This window comes from Microchirus variegatus (assembly GCF_963457635.1).
Source record: "Microchirus variegatus genome assembly, chromosome: 1".
NCBI classification, from domain to species: domain Eukaryota; kingdom Metazoa; phylum Chordata; class Actinopteri; order Pleuronectiformes; family Soleidae; genus Microchirus; species Microchirus variegatus.
The window spans coordinates 36,455,185-36,483,097 of NC_139802.1; the positions used below are offsets into that span (position 1 = coordinate 36,455,185).

The window sequence follows — 27,913 nt, forward strand, 5'->3', positions numbered from 1 at the left end:
AACTGAAAAGGTAAAGTAGATATCTAATGGTGAGACTATATATCTATAAAACCCTCCTGTTCCCAAGAGAGTCAACGGACGACTGTGACCTTTTCATAGCAGAAAGGATGACAACACTTTCCACAACTCTCTCCATTCTACAACTCTCCCCCACTCCCTTTACCATCGCATCCTTCATCTCCATGTGTACATGCTTCAAGTATGTGTGGGTGAATGAATCACAGCTCTGATTTATTTGAGCAGAGATCTTTTAAAGCTTATTCCCTGTAACAGAATAGTAGTACTGTGCTGGACACTAACTCCACATCTATTCTCTCCACAGGCATTAGTTACATTAACTGACATCTTTGTCTCATCAAGCCCGAAGGATGACAACACAACGTGGGAAGTTAAAGACTTATTTCGGTGATCTTCCGTTCAGCCTAAACTGAGTCAGTCGACGTTCTGCAGCTGCATATTGTCAGAGGAGCGAGTCACCAGATGTGTTGTCTCCTGCAGCGAAAGAAGATTTTTCCTCCCCTTGGAAGCGCTCTCGTCTCTGCATATATAAATATTTACATGCCTTGTCTCGTGGCTGTGAGAAATGGAGAACACCTATAATGACTCCTTACATGACCCGACCCTTTAACTCATGCTTTGCCTCATCGGGCCCTACAGGCAGAGCTGGATGCTGAAGACTGTTGTGGTGTTTTTCGGTTTCTTTAAAACAGGACAGAACTTGATCCAGCGACACCCTCTTTGTTGTATAGTGCTGTGCGCGCTGCACCTCCCTTTCCCCATACCTCTGTCTGTGTTTCCCTGCATTATAGCAGAAGAAAATGATAAACATATCCTGCGCATAAACACCCAGTCACACAGGAATATGCATGGACCAAGCTCTGTGTGATAAATATCCTCTATTCATGATGATAATCAACAGCATGTTTTATTGAACTTCATGTTAAAAAAGTGCTTTATGAACAGAAAAACAGTTTCGGAATCAAATATGTCAATATAGAGGCTCTTTTTTTAGGACTATACTTGACATAATAAATAATAATAATGATAAAAATAGGAAAGTAAGCAAATACAGCAATAGATCACAACACAGGGTGGAAGTCAAAGAGTAAAAACCCTGTAAAAATCCCCAATAAAACCATAGATAAAGTAAAATATAACACAGGGGGAATAAAATCGGGATAGAGTCAATAGATTGAAACCCTTTTAAGTTTTAACTTAAAAAAATAAAAATAAAATAAAACACAACACAGGGTGGAATAAAAAGAAGCTAGTTTCAGTGTTGAAATAGAAATAGCTACACTCTTAGAAATAAGGGTTCCAAAAGGGTCCTTCTACAAGGGCTGAGGTTCTTCGCTGAAGAAAGGGTTTTTCAAGGGTTCTTGGTAACACTAGTGGTTCCAGTAAGAACCATTTTGATCCAGAGAACCCTTTAAAACCCCTTTCTTGAATCTTAAAGGGTTTTAATAGGGTTCTTGGTGGAACCCTCCAAAAGGGTTCCAGGGGGAAAGGTTCTACATGGAGCAAAAAGGGGTCCTTCTATGAGGACAAGCCGAAGAACATTATATGGTTCTACTTAGTACTTTTATTTTTAAGAGTGTATGTACTGTGATATTCTACACTATATTACAGATAATATATATTGTATAGGCGTATTATTATTAAACATACATATTAGACCTGAGTGTGTTTTCAGTAACATCATGTTGTTGTGACCGTCCCTCACGTACTAAACGCTACCTATCGTAAGAAAATACAATTAAATGTAGCCAGGATGAGTTTGTGAGGCCTCTGTCAGTAACTGTGTTTCTGTATCATCTGTCCACACACACACACATTATGGGCTGTGTGGTGTGTTCTCAACTGGTGGACATGTGGACCGTGAGAGCGGGCAGGACGGAGCGCAGGGCCGTGGAGTTCACGCTGCAGGGAGGATACCACAGAGTGACGGGTCTCCACTACATGTCGTCCTTCTCCGACGCCGAGGACTGCTGCGACGACACCAGCTCGGGCAGCTCTCTCACCTTAGACTGGCAAACTCAAGGGACGGATGTCTGACGCCAAAAAAAACACCATGACATACACAGGACATGTTGAATGATATGTGTCGATCAGTGTCAAAGAGAAGATGTTTGAACCTGTCCATGCAATAAAAATCCTTTAAATGGGAGCTCTAAGGTGTTTAAATCTTCTCCTTTTTACCATCATAGCATTTTTGTTGGTTCAGCATCCTTCTAAAATGTTTTATTGGAGGTGTAAACTGTTGTTTTGCTTCTATTTTTTCTTCTATTTTCCAGATTAGTTTTAGGCTGAAGAGTAAAAATAATATTAGTGAGAATATTGTTTCCAAACTAATGCTCAAAGACTCTACTAACACCTAGAAATCCTGCCAATAATCTGTAAATTAAAGAAAATGTATTTAAATAGAACTTAATATACCATTATTATTATTATTTTTAAATCATTACCTGTAAATACTTGAGGTACATTTTTCTGATAATACGTTTGCATGAGTAAAATGTGGTTTTCTGTGGTATACGGTCTTAGTTTACAGTGACAAAATGACCGTAGAATTAACACCAAACTATTGTATCACGAATGTGAGTGAAACATTTTTTCTGCAAGCAACTAAATCAAATATAGCTGTAGTTTTTACAGTCAGAGTGAGCTGAAAAACACAGATTTGGATGTGGAAATGATGTATTTCTATTGTTCTATTGTGCAAATATACATCAAATGCTTAATGATATATATATATATATATTTTACATACATAAAGCAGGACAAGGAAGATGCCAAGGAAGTACACCAGATATATAAGAAAATATAGGAAAATATGCAAAAAGATATTCAAGGTTTTAAAGTTGCCCAATTAATATTTTTTGTTTTATTAAACAAACATCATTTCAGATGGAAAGGAAAGGTTTGGAGATCCCGGCAAAAATAAATAAAAGGTAGGTAGGGTCTGGGCCAGCCCATGCAATGGATGTGAAAAGGAATAGTGATGTATTTGATATACAGGATCTCTCTTTCTCTCTCTCACACACACACCATTTTTCAATAAATTTGCATTATTGTGAATTGTACATTGAGCCTAACATTGCATTTAGAAGTAATTAAAATGAATTAAGTGTGTAATGAACATATACATTCAGTTAGAATCAAGCATTTGCTGTGAAATACATTTTCATTTCCTGTCAAATAAGCCCCGTTAAATAAACTGCCGGACGTAAATTTCACTGAACAAACTTGTTCAGTTTAGCATAGCAGGTATGTAAATATTACAAAATCCAATGTTAAATATACATATATCCCTGTAAATATGTTTATAGTTTGATTTGTGACAGCTGACGGTTGTTGTTTTTTTACACTCTATGATTACATGGTATTGTTTTGTTAATAACTGTATCTTGTTTACATTGTCAAGTCAGTTTTATGTTTCACCTTGTGTTTAAAGGCCTTTGAAATGTGGCAAGTAAATGTCCTACATTATACCATCAACAAAATACTTAAATGGTGTTGAGCAATAAGTAGGTGGATTATGGCACCAGGAGCCAGGAGCTGAAAATGTCCAGTGTTTTGCAACAAACCACACAAACCACCCATATTTTGCCAGCACGGTTACACATGAATTCATTTTCCCAGAAGGACCACTACTACGCAAAAGAAAAGATTCTGGCTTCAGACGTCACATAATCCCGACTCTGACTCAGACAGGCATGGCAAAGGAAATTGTATTTTTGTTGACAGCATCACACAGTAAGTAATATGATTGATGTTTTATATTCAGGCTCTAGAGAGACAATAAAATAACAAAAGCAATGTAATCCACTAAAGTTCCAAAAAACTTTTAAATACAATATATTGTATTTAAAGGCGCCATACGTAAGAATGTGGCCAAAAAAAAAATTCTAAATACCGAGGTCTTTTAGGTTTTGTTTTCTCCACCATTGTAGCTCAGACTTAAAGGAACACTGTGTAGTATTTATGGGTTTATATTACCCAAAATCCACTTTTTTATACATATTATGTGCTCCTGCATTGTCTAGTCACTGTATAATATTCTTTGTTTCATTTTCGTAGTCGTAGTAGAAAAAGTCATGTAAAATAACATGGTCGCGGGCCGCTACTGCATTGCCACGACGCCATGTTTCTACCAGAGCCTGTAAGGACAAAAGCGAGTAAACAAATCAAGCGTCGCTTTACTTGTAGCGGAAGTCCCGCCTCCACTCTCTCCGCTTCGTCTGCTACGGCCGCGGTAGCTCGCCCTCTCCCTCGCCTCACGAACCTCATCAGCTGACACGGAGAAAGACAACGAGGACGACATTTGACCGGCTGAGGACACCGTAGCGCTCAGGGAAGGGAGGGGGGTGAGCAGAGGAGCAGTTCTTTGTTGTAAATTTTAGCCTCTCCTCTAAATGGCACTATAAACTACTTACTTCACCTTTAACTGGCAACCCGTGGTTGCTCGGCAGCTGAGACTCTACTGACTGCATTGATTGGTAGATGGCAGTAGGTGGCGCCACATGCCTAAACATAAACATGGTTTTCGGTCTGCAAAATATATTTTTTAATGCGAATATTTTGGCTGTACTGTTGTTGTTGGTGAGTTCAGTATGTTATATCAACATTATTCCTGAGTCTGTGTGACATATTAGGAGGATTTTATGGCCATTTGCTTTTGATTTATTACATAATGCACCTTTAAAACTCTCAAAAACAGTTCAAGATGATCAGCTCCACACGACTCCACAAAGTCAGTGTCGTGGTGTCCAGATACCGCCTATAGAGACATTCCTGCGCCAGACACATAAAGTGACCTGTTATACGTCAAGACGGATGAAAGAAACGCCAACACGGTAAAGCGAGTAAAGCTAGTAAAGCGAGATGACTGCAAACTGGTTGGAGAGTGACTGAAAACACAAAGAAACATTTCAGAAGTTTACAAAATCATGGTTGTGCAGCAATTTGATGGGAATAAACTCTTGTCTGCAACTTGGCCGCTGCTGTACACACACAAACGCTCCCTCAGTCAGGTCTGATAGTATTGCTTGACATAGCCCTTTTTTCAGATGACGCATGCAGCGTAAAAGATGCTGCTATGAATATGAAATCTGACCGGGATTTTCTAAATTGTAATTCTAAAAGTAAGTCGTCTATGTCTTTTCAACTGAATTAGGACCATTTTTGCACCGCTGAATCCAAAAATGACATCAATTTTTCTCAATCGGGTCAGGTTTTTATGCTAATTTGATTTCGAAAAAAATCCGATCTTGACTAAATTGATCAATTGATTACACAATAGTGTATTCACCGCAGATGTAGCAGAATACGTCAGGCTTATTTTTTTCTGAGCGAAGCCATTTCATTCACTTGTAATATATATAAAAAAGGAAGTTAGTCATAAGTTGGCACATGCAAAATCTTCAGAAATGTGTTTATTGCAAGAAATATAAAATAATTTTGCATCATATGACGTGAAAATACCCCTACATGTAAACAAAAACGTTTAAAAAAACAAATATGTGGCTTTGTTCAGAAAGTTGACCTGATTGAGCAAAACCAATGTGATTTTTGGATTCAGCACATCAAAATAATCCTATATCATCTAAAAAAAACAAACTTAAACAATAAATTTGGTGTTGACCAGTGTTATCTTTGATGGACCTTCTTTTCCACTCACTCAGTGGGTGGAGAAAACCACTGACAGAAGTTTATAAAAAAGTCTTCCCTCAGGCTCACTCTCACTTTACTCTCACAGCAGCTTCACTCACTCTGTCACCACAGCTCCTGCTGCTCTCTCCTGTCTTTGAACGCACCATGGCAGTCATCAGGAACGAGGTTTTCTCCTGTTTCGTGTTCTACGCAGTGCTGCTGGTGGTGAAAATGTACATCATCGCGATAATAACGGGACAAGTGAGGCTGCGGAAAAAGGTGAGTGTCGCACTTTGGATTAGAATGAGCGCTTAAATCTAATTGATGATGACAATGATGATGTTAAAAACTTTTTTCTTTTTCTTTCTGTCTGTCCTCGAAGGCTTTTGCTAACCCTGAGGACGCCATGAGACACGGAGGTCTGCAGTTTTACAGAGAAGATCCATATGTGGAAAGATGCCGGAGGTGAGGAGTGGAACCGCATGCTTTTATTTTGAAAAGTTATTTTGTCCCCCCAAAAAACAAACAAAAAAGGAAAATAACTTAATTAAACAAAAATAATTCAATCAATTAATATATATGCAGTAAAGGTCACAATTATTGTCAAGTACAGGACTTACATACTTGATCATGTTTACCATTGACAGCATCAAACATTAACACCCTATCCTGTTGATGATGTACAGTTAGGGACCCAATGGTTGTTTCAGTAAGATCATGCAAAGAGATTTTACTTTGTAAATACTTTAATATATTTTTTAAAAATTCTGAATGGTCTCTATTACATGCATAAATATTGTCAATTTCAGGTGATATCTGGTGTACTTCCTTGGCATTGTAATGATTAAGTATACTGTATGTGTAAGAAACAATGGCAGCAATATGGCCACTTTCAGACGCATCACAAATAATCAGGATTCAAATTACCCTTTAAAATGTTGTGTTGCCATTTAATCACCATTTAACTTCATATCACCAGTATCGTAAATGCTTCAACATCAGCACTGCAACAGCATTTTAAAAATGGAAAAGACAACATGAAAATATCCCAAAACTCTGTCACAGTTTTGATGTGAGAATGCAAGGGTAACATTATGTTAATAATCTCGAGAACATAAAGAAATCTCAATTCAGTGTCTCTGCAAATCTATTTCTGGTTAATGTTTTTCCATGTTGGTGCAACTCCACATGTTTTCCCTCTTCTGATTCTGTACGAGAGTTGGCAGTGTGTCGTGGTTTTGCTTGGCTTTGTTTTAACTTGTTATGAGCTGCGAGTGAGTGAGGAAAAGCAGATGTTTTTTTCTTTCCTTTCTACGTGCTAAAGCTTTTCCTTTTGTTTTCCTTGTCTCTGTGTGTCCTGGACTACCCACGATCATGTGATGGGCAACAACTATGCATGAGCAAATGCACTTTAAAAAAAAAAAAAAAAAAATGAAGCTTCACAACACAATCTGCTTTAACATAATCACCTCTACTGTAATGCAATCTTTCTGCAACAATTGCAGACAGAGCTCATTTCCTTGAAAAAATATTATCACAACGTTTAGCCCTGAAAGAGGAGAGGGAGCAAAAACAACACAGTGGGGCTGAATGTGCTGCCAAAAGGTGAACTTTTTCCACGCTCCTGCGTTTGCACGATGCCAGTGAGCTGAAAGGAAAATCCCTTAATATCCTTAAATTGTAAATTAATACGTCATTGTACGTCATCACTTCTTTGTATTATCCATTCATTGTCTACTGCTTTATCCTCCACATGGATAAAGCAGACACAGGGTCCATCACAGTTCAACGATCTAGAACGATCCACAATGATCCACATCGATCCAGATTGGGATGCAAACCAGCAACCTTCTTGCTGCGAGGCAACAGTGCTAGCACGTGCTCCACAGTGTGACCCTTTTTTGCATTATAATTATACATTAAAGGGGTCATATTATGCAAAATCAACTTTTTAATCATTTAAATCCTTATATTTGGGACTCTGGAGGCCCTATCAGTCGACAAAGTGTGAAAAAATATGGCTCACTCATGTTTTTGTGGTCCTCCTAAGTCTAAGTACAGGAGATAAAACACGCGATGTTGACTTCCACTTTGTCCATAAAACACGTGAGAGTGCTGGGCAACGGCATCCGGAAACCGGAAGTCCGCGAAAAGTTCTATTCTTGGCTTTACAGTGCAGCACAGAGTTCTACACAAACTTCCAGCCTCAGAGGATTTATCTGTCCACTGGATACATGTTATATATGCTGTTAGCTCCCAGTAGCCTCTGTGGCTGATGTCATTTCCTGTCCCTCAAGTTTCGTTTTACTTTTTTTTAAGGTGGACCTAAAGAGATACTAAACCGAGCGTTCTGAACAGGGCTGTTTTGGCAGGGTGATTGAACTGCTGTGGTTCATCATCCTTATGGTATTTTTGACGAAAGCATGTCACAGACATGTTCATTAGGACACCAGGGAACAAGTTTAACTTGGAAAAATAGGGTATAATATGACCCCTTTAAATGTGGCATAACTGGATGTTTTCCCCCTCACAGGGCTCACATTAACGACATGGAGAACATCCTCCCCTTCCTCTTCATCGGCGCCGTTTACGCCCTGACGGGACCTTCGCTGACCGTGGCTCGCCTCCACTTCCTCATCTTCTTCCTCGGCCGTGTGCTGCACAGCTTCGCCTACCTGTTGGCCATGCGAGCGCCGACTCGCTCCCTGGCCTACACCTTCGCGCAGATACCTTGCTTCTCCATGGCGGTGCAGGTTCTAATGTCGGTCGCGGCGTACGCCTGAATGTCCAGAAGCGAGTAAACTGACACAGAAGCGGTGCTCTGGCTCGTGAGTGGATGGTTTTTTGGTTTGTGGACCTTTGACAGAAAAAGCAGGGAGGTGGATTCGGAGCGGATTCCTGGGAGAGGCTACTCTCTCTCTCTCTACTTTGTGAGGTTTTGTTAGTGTTTGTTAGTGAGTTCACTGAAGTTGTTTTGTACTGTACTCGTATTTATAATGCATATGAAGGTCATTTTGTCTTATTTTTAATCCAGGATTTGTTGAAATGGAATTCAGTTTATCGACTTTTGGCTCAAGCTGCTTCATCACAGCGCCATGTCAGCGCGTTGCCTCCTTCCCCCCACTTTTCCACAAACCGCCATTCATGCGGCGCGCTCCATTCACAGAGGCTTCGTCCATTCATTTCCTGTGTGGCTAATTCATCTGTTGCATTAACATTTGTTTGCACTGCTACCTTCAACAAAAGGCATCATGGAGGCCCGGCCATGGTGACCGATGATGTGTTGACAGGTTTTTAATACCACGCAGCACAAGCAATACAAACTTGATGAGTTAAAAAACGGTCTTAAGTGCCTTCTGGGGGAGGAAGAAAGGTAAACCATCGGAGTTTGGACTGAGAAATGAGTCTTAACAAACAAACCAGCAGAGAACAAAAAAAAACTGTTTTCTGACGTGTAATATTTTCATTTCATCTGTGAAAACACATCATTTATTATCCATTAGCCATTTTTGGGGGCGATAAAACAAATCCAGCTGAGTCATGCATTACAAATTAATAGCTTTAGTTGTCCTTTCATGTGAGTAATTTTGTTGCCGGGTCGTGCAGAGACGGTATGTTCTGTTGGCAAGGGGAAAGGGGGCCCAACTTTGTGTGTGTTTGTGTGTGTGTGTGTGTGTGTGTGTGTGAGACAATCCAACAGGCTCTGGCATTCCTCCTCCAGTTATGTAAAAAATCTTTGGACAGTGTGTTATATAAAATAGGGCTGGACACTGCTGGGAAACCGTGAGACCAGTTAAATAGTTCCTGTTCGCTTTTGGCTGCCACACGTTGTTTTCCGGTCATCTCGTATCCAGTGATTTTCCGACGAGTGATGACTAAAGTTGGAATTACAGAGCAGCAAATGTTGTGTCATTATATTTGTCATTTTTCTTTGTAAATAAGTGAACGTGGGAGGAAACTTTTTCTTTTCGTGAGTGAGTGAACCGTAACAATAAATATGATCCAGGGGGGAACATAAAGATAATAACGCATTAGAAACCAGGGTGTGTGTGTGTGTGTGTGTGTGTGTGTGTGTGTGTGTGTGTCTCTATCTCCTGTGCACTCATGAGTGGTCGTCTCAACCTGCCTCTACCTCCAGGGCGTAAGGAAAACAAGGCATGCGTCCTTACTTCCTTTGCTCTTCACTTCTCTCGTAGCTGATGAGCTCACAGGAACTGACTCTGACACTGAACACGAGGGGCATCTCTGTCCTCGTGTATTTGTATTCCGTAAAAATAAAACTACTCTGATACCTCTGCGCCTTAAATCACTTGAAGCAGACGTGTTGCAGTGTCAGCAGTTTGGAAATACTTTCAGATAAGGAATGATGACACAAGTGGAGCAGACTGCAACCCAGATCTACATATTACGCATTATTCATTTTAAATCTAATCTCTTCCTATATTTTTACTCAAAAATGTGGTGTTCCATTACAAGCAAGGCTATCTCCTCAGTCGTTTAACATATCTCGATGTAAATACCTGAAAATAAAAGTTGAAATACTGATGTAATGTCTTGTATTAATATTATTTTTTTATGTACACTCTTAGAAATAAGGGTTCCAAAAGGCTCCTTCTACAAGGGCTGAGGTTCTACCTGGAACCATTTTCTTCTGAAAAACCCTTTCCGGAAGAAAGGGGTTTTTCAAGGGTTCTTGGTAACATTAATGGTTGCAGTAAGAACCATTTTGATCAAGAGAACCCTTTAAAAACCCTTTCCTGAATAAAGGGTCTTAAAAGGGTTCTCCTATGAGGACAAGCCGAAGAACCTTATATGGATCTACTTAGCACTTTTTTTTCTAAGAGTGTACAGCAAAAATAAAAAAAATATTATATAGTATTGGCCTCACTCCAATACTTTTGGAATATCTAATGTTGTATTGTGTTTACAGTCAAAGTGAAGCAAATAAAATTGGTTCTCAAAATAATTTTCTGCTGTTATGGTATTATTCAAGTACAAATACTTTAAGTACAGTCACAAAGTTTCCGCACTTTTACTTTGTTATTTATATTTCAAGCAACTTTTCCTTTTACCCCACTACATTTCCTCTAACTATCTTTGTCATCTTTGTCATTGACGACCAAATAAAATCAGAAGAAGAAGAGTTGGTAACGGTCTGTGTTTATATAGAGTGTATATTTTCTAGTCTTGATGAGCTGCTTTACACTATAGTTCTGTCATTCATCCATTTATACACTTCAACATGGGCGGGAGCAAGTGTCATATGCTCAAGGACACATATAGACAAGCAGAGCCAGGAATTGAACCCACAACCTTCCAGTTGAAAGACAACTCACTGCACTGAGCTCCTCACTTTTTTAATACTTTTACTTCTAAAACACAAGTACATTTTATATCAGAAAATTACTTGTGGAACAGTAAATGTCATATACTTTAAGACTTTTACTTACTATGCTTATAATAAAAAGTGACTTCAACTACTACCAAAGTCATTTTCTGGTAAGATACTTTTCCTCAAGTATCCCTTTAGGTTACTTCACTCAAGACTGGTATTTTTAAGTACTCGGTATCGGTCCATGTACCGTAAGTACCACAAGTACTCATATATAAGTGATCATAGTTGATTTAATGGAGTGAGTAACAGAAACATTAACGATAACTTTCTTATATTCATGCCACATTAAGTGGCAACTCTTTCTTGTCAGCTTATGTTGGATGTCTCTCTGCTGCTCAGTGTGTGCAGGTTCATCCGTCTCCTTCAATAAGAAGATGGAGCAGTATAGCGCTTTATCAAGCAATAAACAGGTTGGAAACAAAACCTTTTTGTGGTTACATCATATTGCAGTTGTATCATTATTTACACCCAGTGAGGACTAATCTGCCATCCAATTATCACCTTCTTTGGGAACAAGTCACATGGTTTTCCCCTCACACCCTGCAACTCCTCATTACCCTGCAATGCAGCACAGGTGTGTTTTTTTAGTGAGACCTTTAAGATCCGAGTTGTTTTGCATTATATTAAATGCCACTGTGTTACAGTTACTTTGACTTTGTAGAAAATAAACTTTAGGTGGTGTGGGCGCAGCTTTTTTCTTGCAAAGTTGTTGTGACATGTCCTCAACACTTAGAAATAAAAGTGCTAAGTAGAACCATATAATTCAGCTTGTTCTCACCAAGAACCCTTTTAAAATCCTTTATTCAGGAAAGGGGTTTTAAAGGGTTCTCTGGGTCAAAATGGTTCTTACTGGAACCATTAGTGTTACCAAGAAGGTAGAACCTCAGGCCTTGAAGAAGGACCCTTTTAGAACCCTTATTTCTAAGAGTGTAGGAGAACCCTTTTAAGCTCCAGGATAGAACCTTTTTTATAAAGGTTCCACCTGGAACCCTTTTGGGGTGTTCCACCAAGAACCCTTTAAAACCCCTTTCCTGAATAAAGGGTTTTTAAAGGGTTCTCTGGGTCAAAATGGTTCCTACTGGAACCATTAGTGTCACCAAGAACCCTTGAAAAACCCTTTATTCGGGAATGGGTTTTTCAGAAGCAAATGGTTCCAGGTAGAACCTCAGGCCTTGAAGAAGGACCCTTTTAGAACCCTTATTTCTAAGAGTGTAGGAGAACCCTTTCTTAGCTCCAGGTAGACCCTTTTGGAGGGTTCCACCAAGAACCCTTTTAAAACCCTTTATTCAGGAAAGGGTTTTTCAGAAGCAAATGGTCCCAGGTATAACCTCAGGCCTTGTAGAAGGACCCTTTTGGAACCCTTATTTCTAAGAGTTTAGAGTGCCCAAAAAAAAATTGACACAAGATGACCAGGGTTTGTTGACTTTGTGGTTTTGTGTTTTCTTTAAAACTCCCCTTATTCAAACATTTTATAATTATGATGGCACAATTCCCTATTGTGGACTATATAGTATCCTATTTGTTGAAAACATCTACCCGTGTGAGCTGCACAGGACACCGATTATTTCTTAAAATAAGTAAATAAATAAATTAAACAGCCAAATAGTTCAAACTTCATAAATATTTATTACATATCAATAAACAGAATCAACTACTTTCACAGCAGTGGTCTACAGCACTTGTTTAAAATAACTGCTCAAATAATAATAATAATAATAATAATAATAGTTATCGTCATCATCATAATAATATAGTTCAGTTTCATTTGAGGCCACATTTGATACACAAACATTTACAAGTAGTACTTGGCATTAAAAACGATGGCAATACAATTTTTTAAGACACTTGGTGTTTTTGTTGTTGGTTTTTTTTTTGTCGATTTTTTTTCCTTTGTTTTGATATCACAGAGAGGTTCAGCAACAGTCTAAAACAGTAAGGTTTAAATACAAAAAAACCCAAAACAAACAAAAATAAACAGTAAAAATGCCAAGGGGAGGTAGAAACAAAGAGTACTTGACAAGAATACAGAAGATAAAGGAACAACCGATGTGGGAGAAGCTGCGTTTCCCCCATCACAACACACTCATTCAGAGCAATAAGGACTTTATAAACGTATATATCCTTTTATCCCCTATTTCTTCTTCCCTTTTTATTTCTATTTTTTTTATTTTTTTTTTAGCTTTCTGTGTTATGTTATAGTGTTGAAGGTGGGGGTTACACTGACACAGGCAGGAGAACTGAGGAAATGCATGAAGGGAAAAATGTTGAAAAAGAGGAAGGCTCATGCTGAAGGCTGTTGTGTTGCCAAATCACCACACGGAGGCGCTCTTACACCGACATAAGCATAGTCACAACCACTGCGGGGTCATTTAAAAAAAATTAAAAAATAAAAAAAATTCCCCAAATGTTTTTTGACATTGTTGTAAATCGGATTTACAACAGTAAAGAAACCACATTTGTATCATTGAGAAATAAAACCCCCTTCATCTACGTTTAGGAACAAACATTTCACCACTGAACCCTCTGAGCTTCTGCCACTTCATCAGCTCCAGCGTCACTGCAGCTCTTTTATTCTGACTATCAGGTAATTTGCGGGTAACTGTTTGCACCTGGGCTGCTGCTGCTGCTGCTGCTGCTGCTGCTGATCACCCAGAATGATGTCATGCACTTCCACACTTGTCATGGGAACTCAACTGGTTTTTAAACATTAGATGTGTTGTTTACCCTGAGGGTAAAAAAATAATAATAATAGTAGTGCTTTCTGTGCTTTGACCAAGAGCTTTTAAATTTAGAGAAAACAACTATTAAGGAAGTTATTTCGGAAAAATGTCATGGTTGATATGATTTCGTATTACGGGCAACCTAGTAGAGAGTCTTTAATGTAATATGATTTTTTTTTTTTTTGGAGAAAAAGGCAGCAAACATTTGATCTTGAATGCACTACATAAAAGTCAAATTAAGAGTGTATTTGTGTGCTGTTTGTATATGTTTGCATTCAGCAAAATACATGGAACAACAAAAGCAAGTAGGTCAGGGTTATGGGTGTTATGGAATAATGTATTAATCTCAAGTGAGATCACGTCATAATTTAGCAAATGGGATGGTTATTTCCGGATTTTACACAACACTGCAAATGCAGCATTACAATTCTGATGTTGACTAACAATAATACGACACAGAACAGTGGCATTTGACTGACGTGATATCGTTCTTGTTTGTTACCATTTCAGGCATTCGGATTTTCCCAATTGTAATTACAACTTTGGCGTTGATGTGAATGTTATTAATCTTCAGAAAGCTTGCATTTCAAATAATGTCAAAAGAAGTCGACATTGAGGGGAGAGAACAGAACAGTTGGGTAAACATGAGTACAGTCTACATAGCAGTCCATTCGTCCATTTTTGAATAGTTGTGGGTCCAAAGCAGGATCTGACCAAGAACCTGGAAATAGAATTAAAGACATGTCTGATTTTGATCAGTATTGATTAGATACACGGTGGTAACAGTAGACTAGAGTGACACCAGTGTCTACTGAATTGGCCCATTGCTCAAACCCATTGATTCAAGTCAGTATTTTTAGAGGATTACAGGATTTTTGTTTAATATGTTCATGCTATTTCATTCATAATTTCTCTTGGGAGTGGATTTTTAGTCTGGTGGTTTCACAAAAGGCGACTGCCTTTTTGCGAGATCCACATACATAGTCATGACAGTATTAACCTGTTTGTTTGACATCATATACCATTTTTTTTAAATGACATTATGACATTTATGGTTGTTTGATTTGTGTTGCCTCTGCCTTGTGGTTTCGTCTCTTGGTAAGCCTTACACTTAATAACAATCCAGTAAAAAGGGATTTTCACAACCTTAGACTTACACACTTCTAAGTTTGTGCCTCGTTTATGTGGTTGTGGTTATGTGGCATAGAATATACAGGACTCATAGCAAAAGTGTGCCATGCAGATTTAAATTTGCCTCATTCTTGGAGATTAAAAATGTCCAAAAAGTTTCAGCACACGTGGCATTGCAAGCCAGTAAGGGACAGGAGTTGTGGGGTTTGATGTTGACTGCAATCATGGCTGCTACTGTCAAGACACCAATGCAATGGTCGCTTTTTGAGGTGTAGTTCAGTGAAGGATGGGGGGGGGGCATGGATGGCACTTGTGGGAGCCCTGTCTACCTGTGTGCTGTGAATAAGGAGAAGAATAAGGACTAATATGTGCAGAGAGCATAAAACATAGTTTTTTACTAAATATGGGAATAAAATGGATTTTTATAATATATCTATAAATATGCAACACAAGCATAACAAGCACACAAACCTGCCACTGTGTACGCATTTTCATGTATAAACAGATGTACACACACACACGCACACACACACACATATGCATATCATACAACATTTGAAAGTGGATCGGAAATAATCACATAATATACAACACATATTAAGCTCTAGCGACTTCCGAGCGCAATATAACAGCAGAGGCTTTTCCCGGGCCTTGGTTGTATCGATTTACATTCAGACTGTGGTTTGGGATCAAACCCTTAACTGTATCTCGAAGAAAACTGCTGCAGAACTCTGAATAAACCACGGCGTCTCTCGCACAAACTCGACCGCCTCTTTGGGTAAGTTGCTGCAGGGGCAACACAAACACCCAACACACAGTGGCTCAGGGACTGCTCACAAGAAACAAACGCACACACAGACACAGCTTCTAACTCCCACTGCACCCATTTTGTCCGACTGAATGGAGAGACCCCAGACACGGGGGATATAAACATGAGACTGCCAAGAACAAAGGTTCCAAGTAACAAACAACAACGTAAAAAAACCAACCAATCAAAATAACAAAAAAATAATGGTGACAGTACAGGAGTGGGTGGGCAGAGAAGTGCACGGTGGGATTGTCTTCACTTTAGGTCCAGGACATCTTCTTCAAAGGATGTAGAGAGGGCAAACGCGCTGGCGAGAGGAGGGCTCTCCGCCTGCAGCGCCACCTTCTCTGGCTCAGCCTCCGAACTCGTTGGGCAATGCAGTTGGACGTCTACGTCCGCTTCAAAAGACTCCGATGCTAACCTGCTGTGGACAGAAAGATAGAATTCCACGTCATAAACAAACATTATTCTTCACGCTAATTGCATTGTTGCCGTTGAGTCTGTCACTGTCACTGTCACCTGTCACTGTTTGTTGATGTAAGCGCTCGCGCTTTGGGATCGTCCTCCGTGTTCTTCTTGCTCATCTTCCTCTGTTTGACTGTTCCACTGTCGGACTTCCCACTTGGTTCCTCTGTCAAGCCTTCAATTGTATGAAGTAAATAGTAAATAAACATGACCTAACAGAACATTCCAACGTTTGGAAATACTTTTCTAGCTTGGCTTGGCATAAGGACTGGAACCAGAAGGAACCACATTTGCTTTTCTGAACAAAAGGTTCAGGGAAGTTCTTTGCACAATCCCAATTTCCTCTTAAACTCTAAATCCCAGAACCCTCATGGACTGGGATGATGTCACCTGTTCTATTCTTGAACGCAAGAGGCTGCAAGGGCCTGAAATGATAATGATCTACTCTGTTTCCCCATGTTTGGACTCTTTATGCAAAGTCTACTTTCAGCAACATTGGGCTGCATGGAACAGGCATTCTGGAGCGTCCTGTGTCCAGTCTTACAGCGGAATTCAAGTGCTCCAAAGTAAGGCTGGAAATGACACTGTCAGAATCCCGTGACCCATGTGTAGCCCAGGCAGCTCCTACTCTGGCGACTGGGAGAAAATGGACCGCGACCACAGCTACACAGCAGGTAAAGGCAGACCTAAGGCACCGCACCATCGATGGCCTTGTACAACAGGGGAGAGGAGGCTTTGGCCTTGGAGAGAGCAGACCATGTTGACACAAGGCAGCACCATCCCAGCGCAGAGGCCTGGTCGTTGAGGAGGTGCCCTGGCAAGAACAGGCAGCAAGGTGCGCAAAGGCTATCGCTCAAGCAAATCAGGGGCAGTGGATGAGATGGCAGGGAGTTGAGAGAAGTAAGTTTTCTTGGAAAGAACTGTGGAGTACGGAAGCATTTGACATCAGCTTCATCTTGCGGGCAACGTCCTGTCCTGCCATCTCCCAGTATCCTTAAAAAATGGTACGGAGTAGACCTAATGTGTCCACTCTGTCCATCTACAGGAAATCTCAAACACATTCTGGTTGGCTGCAAGACCAGTCTGACTCAAGGCCGTTACACCTGACGGCACACCCAAGTGCTGATGTGTCTTGCTGCTACACTGGAAACCAGATCAACAACCATCAATGTCCTACTCCATCATCCTGTCCTACTCCATCATCCCATTCTACACCAGCAAAACAACTTGGAGACTGGAGATTGATGGTGGATCTTGGTCAGAGGCTGTGCTTCCCACCAGAGATCGCCACTACGAACCTCGGACCAGACCCTGTGCTCTGGTCCTCCTTACCTCACAAGGCGTATATCATAGAGCTTACAGGATGCTGTGGATGAGGCCTACGAACAAAATAGCCTTAAGTATGCCAAGCTGGCAGCCGATGCTGAGCAACCAAGGATGGCTGGAAAACCAAGGTTTGCCCAGTGTGGTCCCCTTGTGGGACTACCAGACTGCTTAAGGACTTGGGAATTTGAGGCCAAGCCCAACGCCAAGCCATCAAAGCCCTCTCAAACGCAGCTGAACAGGCAAGCCGATGGCTCTGGCCCCAAAATAAAATTTGTGGCACAGAAGGGGTTGGGGGGGCCTTTCATCAAAACACCCGAGAAAGAGGGTTCCCACCTGATTACCCCATGGAGGCCCTGAACCCTACCGTACCATAAACAGTACAATGGCTCCTACACGGAAACCCCACAGATGCCTGCTTTAACCCACCTCACAACTCAGGACTGAAAATCCCTAAGGGATTGTACGACCTAGTCCATAATCTAACACACATTGCTTCAAGACCATGGTAAGTGCATTAATTATTAGGGGTATAACAGTTTTCCAGTTTACCAAGCAGCTCCTTCCGTGTGCGGCTCGCTATCTCTTTGATCTCCATGCGGGACAGGGAAAGTGAGTGAGTTGCAGAGATGAGGGGAGTCGGGGGCACCATGGCGGAGGCCGGCGCTGTCAGCACCTTGTTGACCAGAGGGGACTTGAGGGGTCTTTCGATGCTGCGGCCCACCAAGTTACACAGGGGGATCCTGAAGATGTGCTTACATGCAGCTTCACCTGGAAATAAGAAACCCAGAGGAAGAGAAGAATGGAAGAAGAAGAAGAAGAAAGCAGAAGGAGGAAAGTCAGGGAAGTAAATAAGGGACAAATTAGAAATGAGAACAAAGATGATGAGAATGGGTGCAGGCAAAGAGACAAAAAAGGGGACGGGACATAGTGAATGAATGTGAAATTAGTATTAGCTCTTCAGCTACAGAAATGCAAATGTGTATTTGAAGCATAACATCACTTTTTTTTAGAAATCCCCTGATGATTTTTCTTTTTTTTTTTTTTTCTGGTAAAACGACTGTTGCATCGTAATGCACTTTGGAGCAATGGCTTGACATTTTGGAAAATATGCTTAGTTGCCTTCTTGCTGAGAGTTAGAGAAGACAGATACCAGGCTCATGTCTGTATGATAAAAATAAAGCTGACATGAGCTGGTTAGCTCGGCCTGGCAGAGGGAAAAAACTTCCCTGCAACGGTCAAAATCCACCTTCTATTACCTTTAAGGCACAATAAATAATATAAGTGTAATCTCATGTTATTACCAAATTTAAATAAAAACATTAGAGATTTATATTATTGTTATAAAGCAGGTCTAGGCACTATTTAATTATCAAATTGCTCATTCATTCACAGACCATTTCCCAAAAAGTCTCTAATGAGCCATCAGGACTTCCCTGATTTATTTATTTTTGTTATATTTAGTAAAAATGCAAAATTGTTAGACTGAAAGAAGTCTTGATAGTATTATTAGAATTATTAGAATTAGAATAATTTTTACCAACATAGTACATCAGTGATCCAACCAACCTATTTGTGCCTCATCCAGTCAGCAAATATTAAGGAATAACCCATACTTTTAGTACTTACTGTTTCAACACCTTTGTATGAATCCAACAACTAGATAATCAGTGAGTTTGATGCTGGGTGGATTTTGTGTCCTCTTACCCCAAACTTTTACTCTCTGCTTCCAGTCTTTATATTACAAATGAACTCAAACTACCTTTCTGCTAATGTATCTTCACATTGTACGTACCATACAGACATCGGAGCAGTGTATCTCTAACTCTAAGCCTAGAAAGTAAATCAACTATTTTCCCAGAACATTGAACAAGTCCTCAAAAATAGTGCATTTAATGACCTGTTGACATACAGACTGATTTAAGCCTAAGGCCCTCGTGTGTATCATCAGAAAATCACACCCTCACTACACACAAAAAGCAAACATACTGTGCGTCAAAAGCTTATTGTGAACCAGTGATAGCGCTAAAAAAAAAAAAAGGTCGTTTAATGCACCATTTGAGGATGATTTCAAAATAGACACATACTTGCAATGGCATAAGCTTACATGGCTTTCGATAAGTGACACAGTAATGTGATTATTGTGAGAATTTAAAAAAGTTATGTGAACTCTTTTGGTGACAAACTGATACATAAGATCACATAAATGCAGTAATTATTAATCCTATTCGCTGAGGTTCTACCTGGAACCATTTGCTTCTGAAAAACCCTTTCTCAAAGAAAGGGTTTTTCAAGAGTTCTTGGTAACACTAATGGTTCCAGTAAGTAACCATTTTGATCCAGAGAACCCTTTAAAAGCCCTTTCCTGAATAAAGGGTTTTAAAATGGTTCCAGGTAGAACCTTTAACCTTTAATTTCTAAGAGTCTAGGGCTGTGTTTCCCAATCCTGTCCTGCATGTTTGAGACATTTCCCAGCTCCAAAACACCTGATTCAAATCAGCTTGCGATCAAGCTGTGCAAAAGCCTGACAGCAACCCAGTCATTTGAATCAGGTGTGTTGGAGCAGGGAAACATCTAAAACATGCAGAGTCCCCAAGGACCAGGATTGGAAAACACCAATTTGGAGCATAATATAAAGCAGGGAGTTTCAAATCAGTTTGGAACAAAGTAAATGGATGTTTTTTGCAAAGGGAACACAGTCTGCATGTCACCCTGCAGTGCCTGGTTGTGCCATCTGGGAGCAGTATTGCAGTTCAGCAGTGACCCACTGCTTCACTGAGGCAGACAGGTAGCAACACGGATGAGACTAAAACAAATTGGTGAATGCGCCTGCACAAAGACAACTGTCTCATCTGAAATGTCAACAGGTAAGAGGTTAGTTCGGCGCCATGGAGGAAAAATAGAAGGTCGCAGCTGATGTTTGACAGGTACACTGTGTTAGTGTTGTTACAGATGCTGTCTCCTGCACCTGTGCGAGCACACGGCAAAAACGGCAACAGAAAAAAGCATGCAGTTATTTGGAATATATATAATGGCGGCGATCAATATATTCCACGTGCGTTTCTGGACCAGGGGAAGTGGCATAGAGCAAATGTGATTTGTCGTGAATAATTTCAGCACTGAGTGAAGTTGAATTCTCCTCAGCAGCAGTCTGTCTTTGGCATGTGTTTTTGAGCCAGTGGAGGTCGGTGGCAGCGATAGCGGCCACATCAGTAGCAACATCTTGTTCATGTTACTGATGCAATAACATCAGATGAAACCCTCCCCGAGGAGCAGATACAGCAGGTGCGCAGGCAGTTAGAGGATGGGATTTTTGTCAGCACCCCTTCCAACTCTCTCCCTCTCCTTCAGCCTTGTCCTTGCTTCGGCTTTAATACCCCAACCACATCCCACCCCCACCTACCCTCATCCTTAGACTGTGGAACCGCTGTTTGGACAACCACTTTAGATCGAAGAGAGGGGCTGACAAAAGTCTCCATGGCGACAGTGCAATCGGTAAATCATGCTGCGGCAGACGTGTCTTCTCCTTCCCTCTTTCCCCTCTTCTCCCTCCTTCTCTCCCAACCTCCTGCTCGTACCAAAACTCCTCCCTTTACCTCTCATACTCATGCATACCTTTTCTCTGTCTTGATCAACGTTATCTCCCGTGCTTCACTTTTTCTTACTTTGCACTCGCTCACCTTTCACCCTCTCTCATTCTCTCTCTGCACTAAAGCCTTAATTAGTTTAGACAGAAGTGGGGGGGGGGGATGGGGAAGACATAATGTTCACTTAACATTCAACCGACGTTTAAGTCAACATGCCGCCTTCGAGCAGACAGGGTGATATATACTCTGGGTGCACGTGCATGTGAGCGGGGCAGCATTATGAACGTATTCAATGAGCCGAGGTGTGGGAGAATCCTGCAGTACCTTCGGCCTCCTTAGACATGTACAGGGAAAGCTTGGTACCATAGGGGATCCGTATAGAATCTGAACCAAGGATGAAGAAGAGGGTTACACAAACTGAACACACGCACACTGCATACATTGAGGTATACACACAAGGTAGACGATCGAGTCCAGGTGATGCAGAATCTTGCATAACTAGATAGAACAGGAAGGAAAATGAAAATCCCTCTGAGAGAAATGATTACCAGAACCAGCCTAAAAGCATAAAGCCCATCCTCAGCTAATTGCAGCAGCGACAGCCAGACCTTCCTCCCTCTTAGTCTTAATGGGACCTGTAAATACTCACTCCCCTCAGGAAAAGACTGCCATGATGTTGCAGCAGCAGCGGCAGCAGCTAAACAACCTGGACATTTTTTTAATAATCGCTGTCCCCGAGCTTTGTCCTTCATTGGAGACGTCATGAACGCGTACGAGGACAAATCTGCGTCCCTTTTAACAGCGAGCGCAGGAGTCGAAAATTGCCGTCGGCCACCATTCTGTAAACTCTGAATGACAAACCTGTAAGTCATTGACGGCAACAACAGCTGCGCATCACAAATAGGCTCCAGGTCGGACAATTCTATCAACCTAAAGGGTCAGTGGTGGGGCGTGGAAGTGGGGGGGGGGGGATCTGAATGGTCCAATATACAATAAAAGATGGAGGAGGGAGTGAATAAGGGCTGGAGGGAGGGGGTCGTATTGATCCTTAATCATCCCTAACAGCATTTTCTTCCACCGAGGACATGTATTGTGTCTTTTGAAAGGCGGTGGTGTGGGGAAGCATGTGGCTCATTAGTCCGCTCCTCTTTCTGTAACTCGCAGTTAATTAGAATTTAAAAGACGATACCCTTTTGCATGTTTTAGCCCTTAAACTACAATTCACATTTGCATGACCGCCAAATGTTCATTTACTGCCCTTTTTCATGGCACGTTCCTTCATTCAAGGTCCAAAACAGATTACCGTTACCTCGATGAAACATGAGACAACTACGTCTAATCCAAAGGTTTTATCTCTGGATCCTACAGCTGTGTGTTGCACACCGAGCGATCAGGAAACACACAGGTTTTCACTCTTAATTTCCTGGCCAATTACTGACTGTCAAGATGCATTCACTGACCTCTAGGAAACCAACACACTATATATAAAACATGTTTAGCTTTTTTGAGTAGATCATTTTGACCTGGCTATTTTAAAAGAAGCTTAAACCATCACTATACTTGTTGAAGTGTATCATAAATTTAAAATAAAAAGAATAAGTTTGCCACGTTTCTACAGTAGACTGAATGGACAAACCAGCCTGAACATGCATTTTCCATTTTGAAGCAGAAGCTTTGTTGTGTACCAAGGCCACCGCAGTTCCCTCACAATCACTAATTCTTACACACCAGACCTATAGGGGGAGGTATACTTATTTGTATTGTCAACAAATCTAATAAAAAGAACCCCAGCAATATATTTATTCTACTAATATATACTGCTTGAGCAAGAGACTGATGTAAGCTTATTTTTCTTAACATGCCCACAGTTGTATAGCTGGAGTTAATCACACACACTCTCCTGCTGCTGCATATATATAAATAACTGCAACAAATGACAATATCTTGCTAAAAGACCTGTTGTCTAATCTGAAAAACAGGAAGTTGTATCAGGGAATTCAAATTTGACGTATAATGCATTATACATTACTGGAAAATGTATGCAGTTAAATATTAACACATGAGTCAACTGTGGGGAAACAAAAGCTAGCTGTAGGAGGGGAATGGCTGTGGCTGTGACATGAACCATTGTAGTGAAACAAGCTCCGGGGCCTACAGAGCATCCAAAGTCAAAGATTTCTGCAGGCAACTCTGATATTTAAAAAAAAAAAGGCCAATGTCGACACATCCGTCCTCTGATGCTGTTGCTGTTGCGGGACTTACCATCACCGAGCGGTGAGGGGAACACGGGCATCTCGTACCCGGTGGGCGTCTGCGGGGAACTCTGCGAGCTGGTATCTTTTGAACTGCAGTTGGAGGCCGAGCTGACGGGAGCCGATGAAACAAAATAAATGTCCGACTGTGGGTGTAAAAACAGACAGACGTAGAGAGAGAGAGAGAGCGAGAATGAGATTCTTCCAGGAAATGCTAAAATTAAATGATAGCGTCAGAGACGTGAAAACTAGCGGAGAGTATATTTGAAGTCAGGTGCAGTGTGGTTTGTTTGGGAATTATCTGTTTGTATGAATTATGAGAGTTTTATTGCTTTGTAGCCGTGCATATTGCCAGCCATATTTCCCACTGGGACAATAAAGATTGATTGAAATGAGAGAGCTGAGACAGCTTCTTCTACGACACAGCGTGGCTTGAAAACACTAAAAAAAACCAAAAACACTCACGACCTGGAGAAGCTCTTTGCTGTAGTGAACACCAGTGAGTCATGAGAACATGTTATTATACATATGTTATACATGCACATTCATATAACCCCTATTTTTTTAAGGCCCAAACCTCATGGGTTTAGATACCAAAAATGACAGTCAAAAGTTACAGATTATTTTACAACTTGGTTTAAACTTAAATCTGAATATCACAAAATATTATATTATTATAATAAAATAATATAATCCAAAACAGTCTTAAAGGTGCCATATGTAAGAATGTGGCCAAAAACGGTTACTACATTCAAATTCAAAATACAAAGGTCTTTAAGGTTTCGTTTTCTGACGGAACTGACAACCCGTGGTTGCTCGGCAGGTGAGACTCAACTCACTGCAATGATTGGTAGATGGCGGTAGGTGGCGCCACATGCCAAAACATGATTTGAAAACATAAACATTAATTGCAGTCTGCAAAATATTTTTTTTTTATGCAAATATTTTGGCTGTTCTGTTGTTGTTGGTGAGTTCAGTTTGTTCTATGAACATTATTCCTGAGTCTCTGTGACATATTAGGAGGATTTTATGGCCAGTTGCTTTAGATTAATTACATAATGCACCTTTATGTTCTTAAAAAAATAAGATCAAATGATGAGAGAATAAGAATATAAACTGAAGTTGATATTTGAAGTACACGCACGGACGTGATATTGTATTCGCTGTCGATCATACTGACCCGTGAAGCAGACAACTGCAGCTCTGGGACCACGGCTGTGTACACGAGGTTGCCATTGACCACCAGTCGGATCTCGATGGAGTCCGTTGTGAACGCCAGGATGTAGGGAAACGCACAAACTGCAAAAGACATAAAACGCAAGGCATGAGACGGACACAAACGTGACTGACGCAGTTTAGCACTCGTCCACAAGCAAGAATCCTGGTTCACCCTAGACCCTTTTCCCTGTTTTAGGCTACTTTTAATGGTAAATGGTTTGTATTTATGTAGCACTTTTCCAGTCTTGATGACCACTCAAAGCTGCTTTACACTCCAGTTTTGCCATTCGCACATTCATATAGCGCATCTCCTATCACTCATACCCATTCACATGCTGGCGGCACAGCTGTTAAAAGGACCATGGAGTTAAGTGTCTTGCCCAAGGTCACGCTATCCCCAAGCTTACAGCACCTGGTACTCCCAGGCAGTCTCCCTTCCAAGTACTGACCAGGCCTGACCCTGCTTAGCTTAGAGATCAGAGGTGCTCAGGGCGGCATGGCCGCAAGCCACACAGCTCATCTATCACTGGTTTTTCATACCATTCACACACAGCCATCAGGAGCAATATGGGTTGAAGTGTCTTGCCTCGGGCCACAGTGGCATTTAGACTAGCAGAGCCGGAAATCGAACTTGCAACCTTTCAACTCGCCCTACCACTGAGTTACCTTCGCTCCAGACATGCACCAGAGTGCAGAGATTCTCTGGATGTTATCCAGAGAGGCTGTAGGTGTGTGTGAACTCAAATGTCACCACAAGTCCCTCCAGACATCTCCAAGATTCTCCTGCCTAGTTTAATCTCTGGATTATGTCTGAGTGAGCTCATGTAAGAACGCAGCAGGAGGATAATTCACAGCAAGTGAATGGACGAGTGTCCTCCATCCTCACGTGCATTGTCTCTTTTGTGTGTGCAAACACATTACATCTCGCGTCACATTGAGATAAAAATATTTACATGTTTTTCAGATCTTTTCATACTATGGCCAACAAACGTAGGTCTTTGTTCACTCCGAAAATAAACTTCCAACATCCAGACAAAGCTTCTGAACCATTTGGTGAACGAAAGGATGCACCTGTACATCACCACACATGCGAATGACAAACATGTAAATGTTAATTATTCAGTGAGACACCAGCAATTGCAGTCAACTCAGCAGATCTCAGGTTTTGGTTGCTTAGTAACAAAAGGCGCAACAAGAGCGCAACATGTTGGTGCCTCTGACTTCTTTTGCAAAAGTTTGTTTTTCATGCTGCTGCATCCTTACCCTACCAGACTTATCTACAAACTAACCCTCCCACATGTGATCAGTAAACTCTGGACAATGTTCACAACCAAATCTCCAGACATTACACAGAGCTGTTGCCACAAAACTATACGTTGACCCCGTGATTCCCTGCCTCTAGCTGGGAGTTTCTCCAGCTCTTCTGTGAACCCTCAAAGAATAAGTGGTGCGGATAAAAATATTTCTAAATTTATTTCTTTTATTGCTCAGCATTTATTGTTATTGCTTGTTTTGGGCAGATGGTGTGTGTATGTGTGTGGAAGTGTGAAAGGAGTGCACATTATTGGATGTACAGCAACCTCCCACGGCAGTTTATTGTTACAAACAGGCTCAGGTTGTTCACGTTTACCACCAATTGTGTTTTCTTTTCATCGTTTCCTGCATTAATACGACACACACACACACACACACAGATACACAAACACATGAAAGTCATCAAAAAGCATTGGATGCTTGGGGCTACACATGTGGTTTCCACAGCAACAGCAAGCTCTGGCCAGGCCAGCAGCACGGGCAGGGTGGAGTTCAAACAGTGTTGCCATGGCTACCTACCAATAGCATTGGGCATCTGGTTCCAGCTGAAGTGGAAATCCGAGGTGTTGGACTGGATCATGGGCGTGGAGCCGTTAAACGGACACACTTTCTTATAGGAACAAATATCTGTGAACAGAAACGGCAAGTTCAACTTTTAAAGACTTAAACACTTCCGTAGTTTACTCTTTCTTATTCATCTGCAGGACCAAGACTAAATGTCCTGGAGCATCAGTTACGTCTACAGCAGAGAAGTAGATGCTAAGGGTCAAAGGTCAAAGGACGACTCACAGTTGTAACACAGCAGCAGACCAGCCTCCCCGTCTTCATACACGTCGATGGCTGCTACGAAATTTACCTGCAGGCAAAGAGACGAGTCGGTTTAGTGAAATCATTCCGACAAGAATTCAAAGGTCTGATATGAGGAACTGTAATGTCAGATAATGTCATGATACATAGCCTTAAGGTGCCGTATAACCGGGGAGCTACGGTAAAATATCTGCTGAGTTTATTCCAAACTGTAAGTGATGCAATTTCAAACTTGTTTTGTTATTTCACAGACTAAAGGCCTTTTTTTATGTGATGTTTTCACGTTATTGATACTTTTTGAGCCTGTATCAAGTCAGCTCGATGGGATAGAACGCGACTGGAAAATGGATTATGTATATCCATGAATATACATGTGCTGGAAAGTGAGTATACATAGTGGTATGTCTGTACTTTTATTATTATTTTATATCTGTTACTGTTTGGCGAGCTGTCCAGGGTGTACCCCGCCTATCGCCCTATATCAGCTGAGATAGGCACAGCACCCCCTCGCGACCCTCAGGTGGAGGATAAAGCGGTAGATAATGGATGGATTGGATGTCACTGTTTGGCTGCTTACATCCTCAAAAATGAATGTAAAGCAGAAAATATGACACAAATGTGGTCACAAATATGTCCAACCAGTGACATCATTTCAATCGACAGCATGCACATTTTATTTTTATGTCCAGATTTGAGTTTAATAAAGTTTCCAAAGTCTCCCCCCACTGATAACCAATCTGAATATGGACTGTTGACAATCTGTCAAATAAGCATACACAGCTGGGACTGTATTTTTCCTTTTATTCAATAAAATGTCTGCGCATCAGCATGGTTGCTATTTGATGATGCTACCAGTTTATGATTTATTTGCTTAGTTGTGTCATGTTTGATGTGAATAGTGAGGGTCCATCCAAATTATTCCCAATCTCATGCTTATTTGCGCTGCCGTTGGTGTGCAAGGGCACTTAAAATCAAAAATGTTGTGGCTGATTGGCGTCTGCTGCAATTTATTTATTGTAGTTACTTTCCCCCTTAAGAAAAATGATCAAAGCAGAATAAGACGCTTTATTAGAACAGCTGTTCCTCCCCCCCCGGCAGGCTCATTTCTCACTTCTCTTCCCTCTCCTCTCCAGCTGGTTGCTGTAAATGACAACGTGTTGATTCACCAAAGCAGTCTGGGGATCAGAGGGGTAAATAAAGCGACTAACTGGGTCGGCTCAAGGTCTCAGTTCTGCTCGACA

The 27,913-nt window shown here is 41.0% G+C and overlaps 2 protein-coding genes across 2 annotated transcripts in view; one reads left to right on the forward strand and one right to left on the reverse strand.

Moving 5' to 3' along the window:
- Positions 1–5,817: 5,817 nt before the first annotated feature.
- On the forward strand, positions 5,818–8,848 carry ptges (prostaglandin E synthase; the record flags this gene model as incomplete). Its single annotated transcript, XM_083888493.1, has 3 exons — positions 5,818–5,931; positions 6,035–6,117; positions 8,186–8,848. 3 exons carry the CDS (start codon positions 5,818–5,820, stop codon positions 8,433–8,435), a joined length of 447 nt encoding a protein of 148 aa, XP_083744619.1. The 3' UTR covers positions 8,436–8,848.
- Positions 8,849–15,961: 7,113 nt separating this feature from the next.
- The window catches only part of garnl3 (GTPase activating Rap/RanGAP domain like 3), a gene marked incomplete at both ends in the record, with an annotated part of 81,027 nt that continues 69,075 nt past the window's right edge, over positions 15,962–27,913 (reverse strand). Inside the window, 8 exons of the mRNA XM_083894387.1 lie at positions 15,962–16,130; positions 16,226–16,346; positions 18,047–18,265; positions 21,406–21,465; positions 23,344–23,479; positions 24,514–24,632; positions 26,385–26,492; positions 26,655–26,721. Of these exons, the coding sequence (XP_083750513.1) occupies positions 15,962–16,130; positions 16,226–16,346; positions 18,047–18,265; positions 21,406–21,465; positions 23,344–23,479; positions 24,514–24,632; positions 26,385–26,492; positions 26,655–26,721 (999 nt within the window). The remainder of the gene's footprint in view (positions 16,131–16,225; positions 16,347–18,046; positions 18,266–21,405; positions 21,466–23,343; positions 23,480–24,513; positions 24,633–26,384; positions 26,493–26,654; positions 26,722–27,913) is intronic.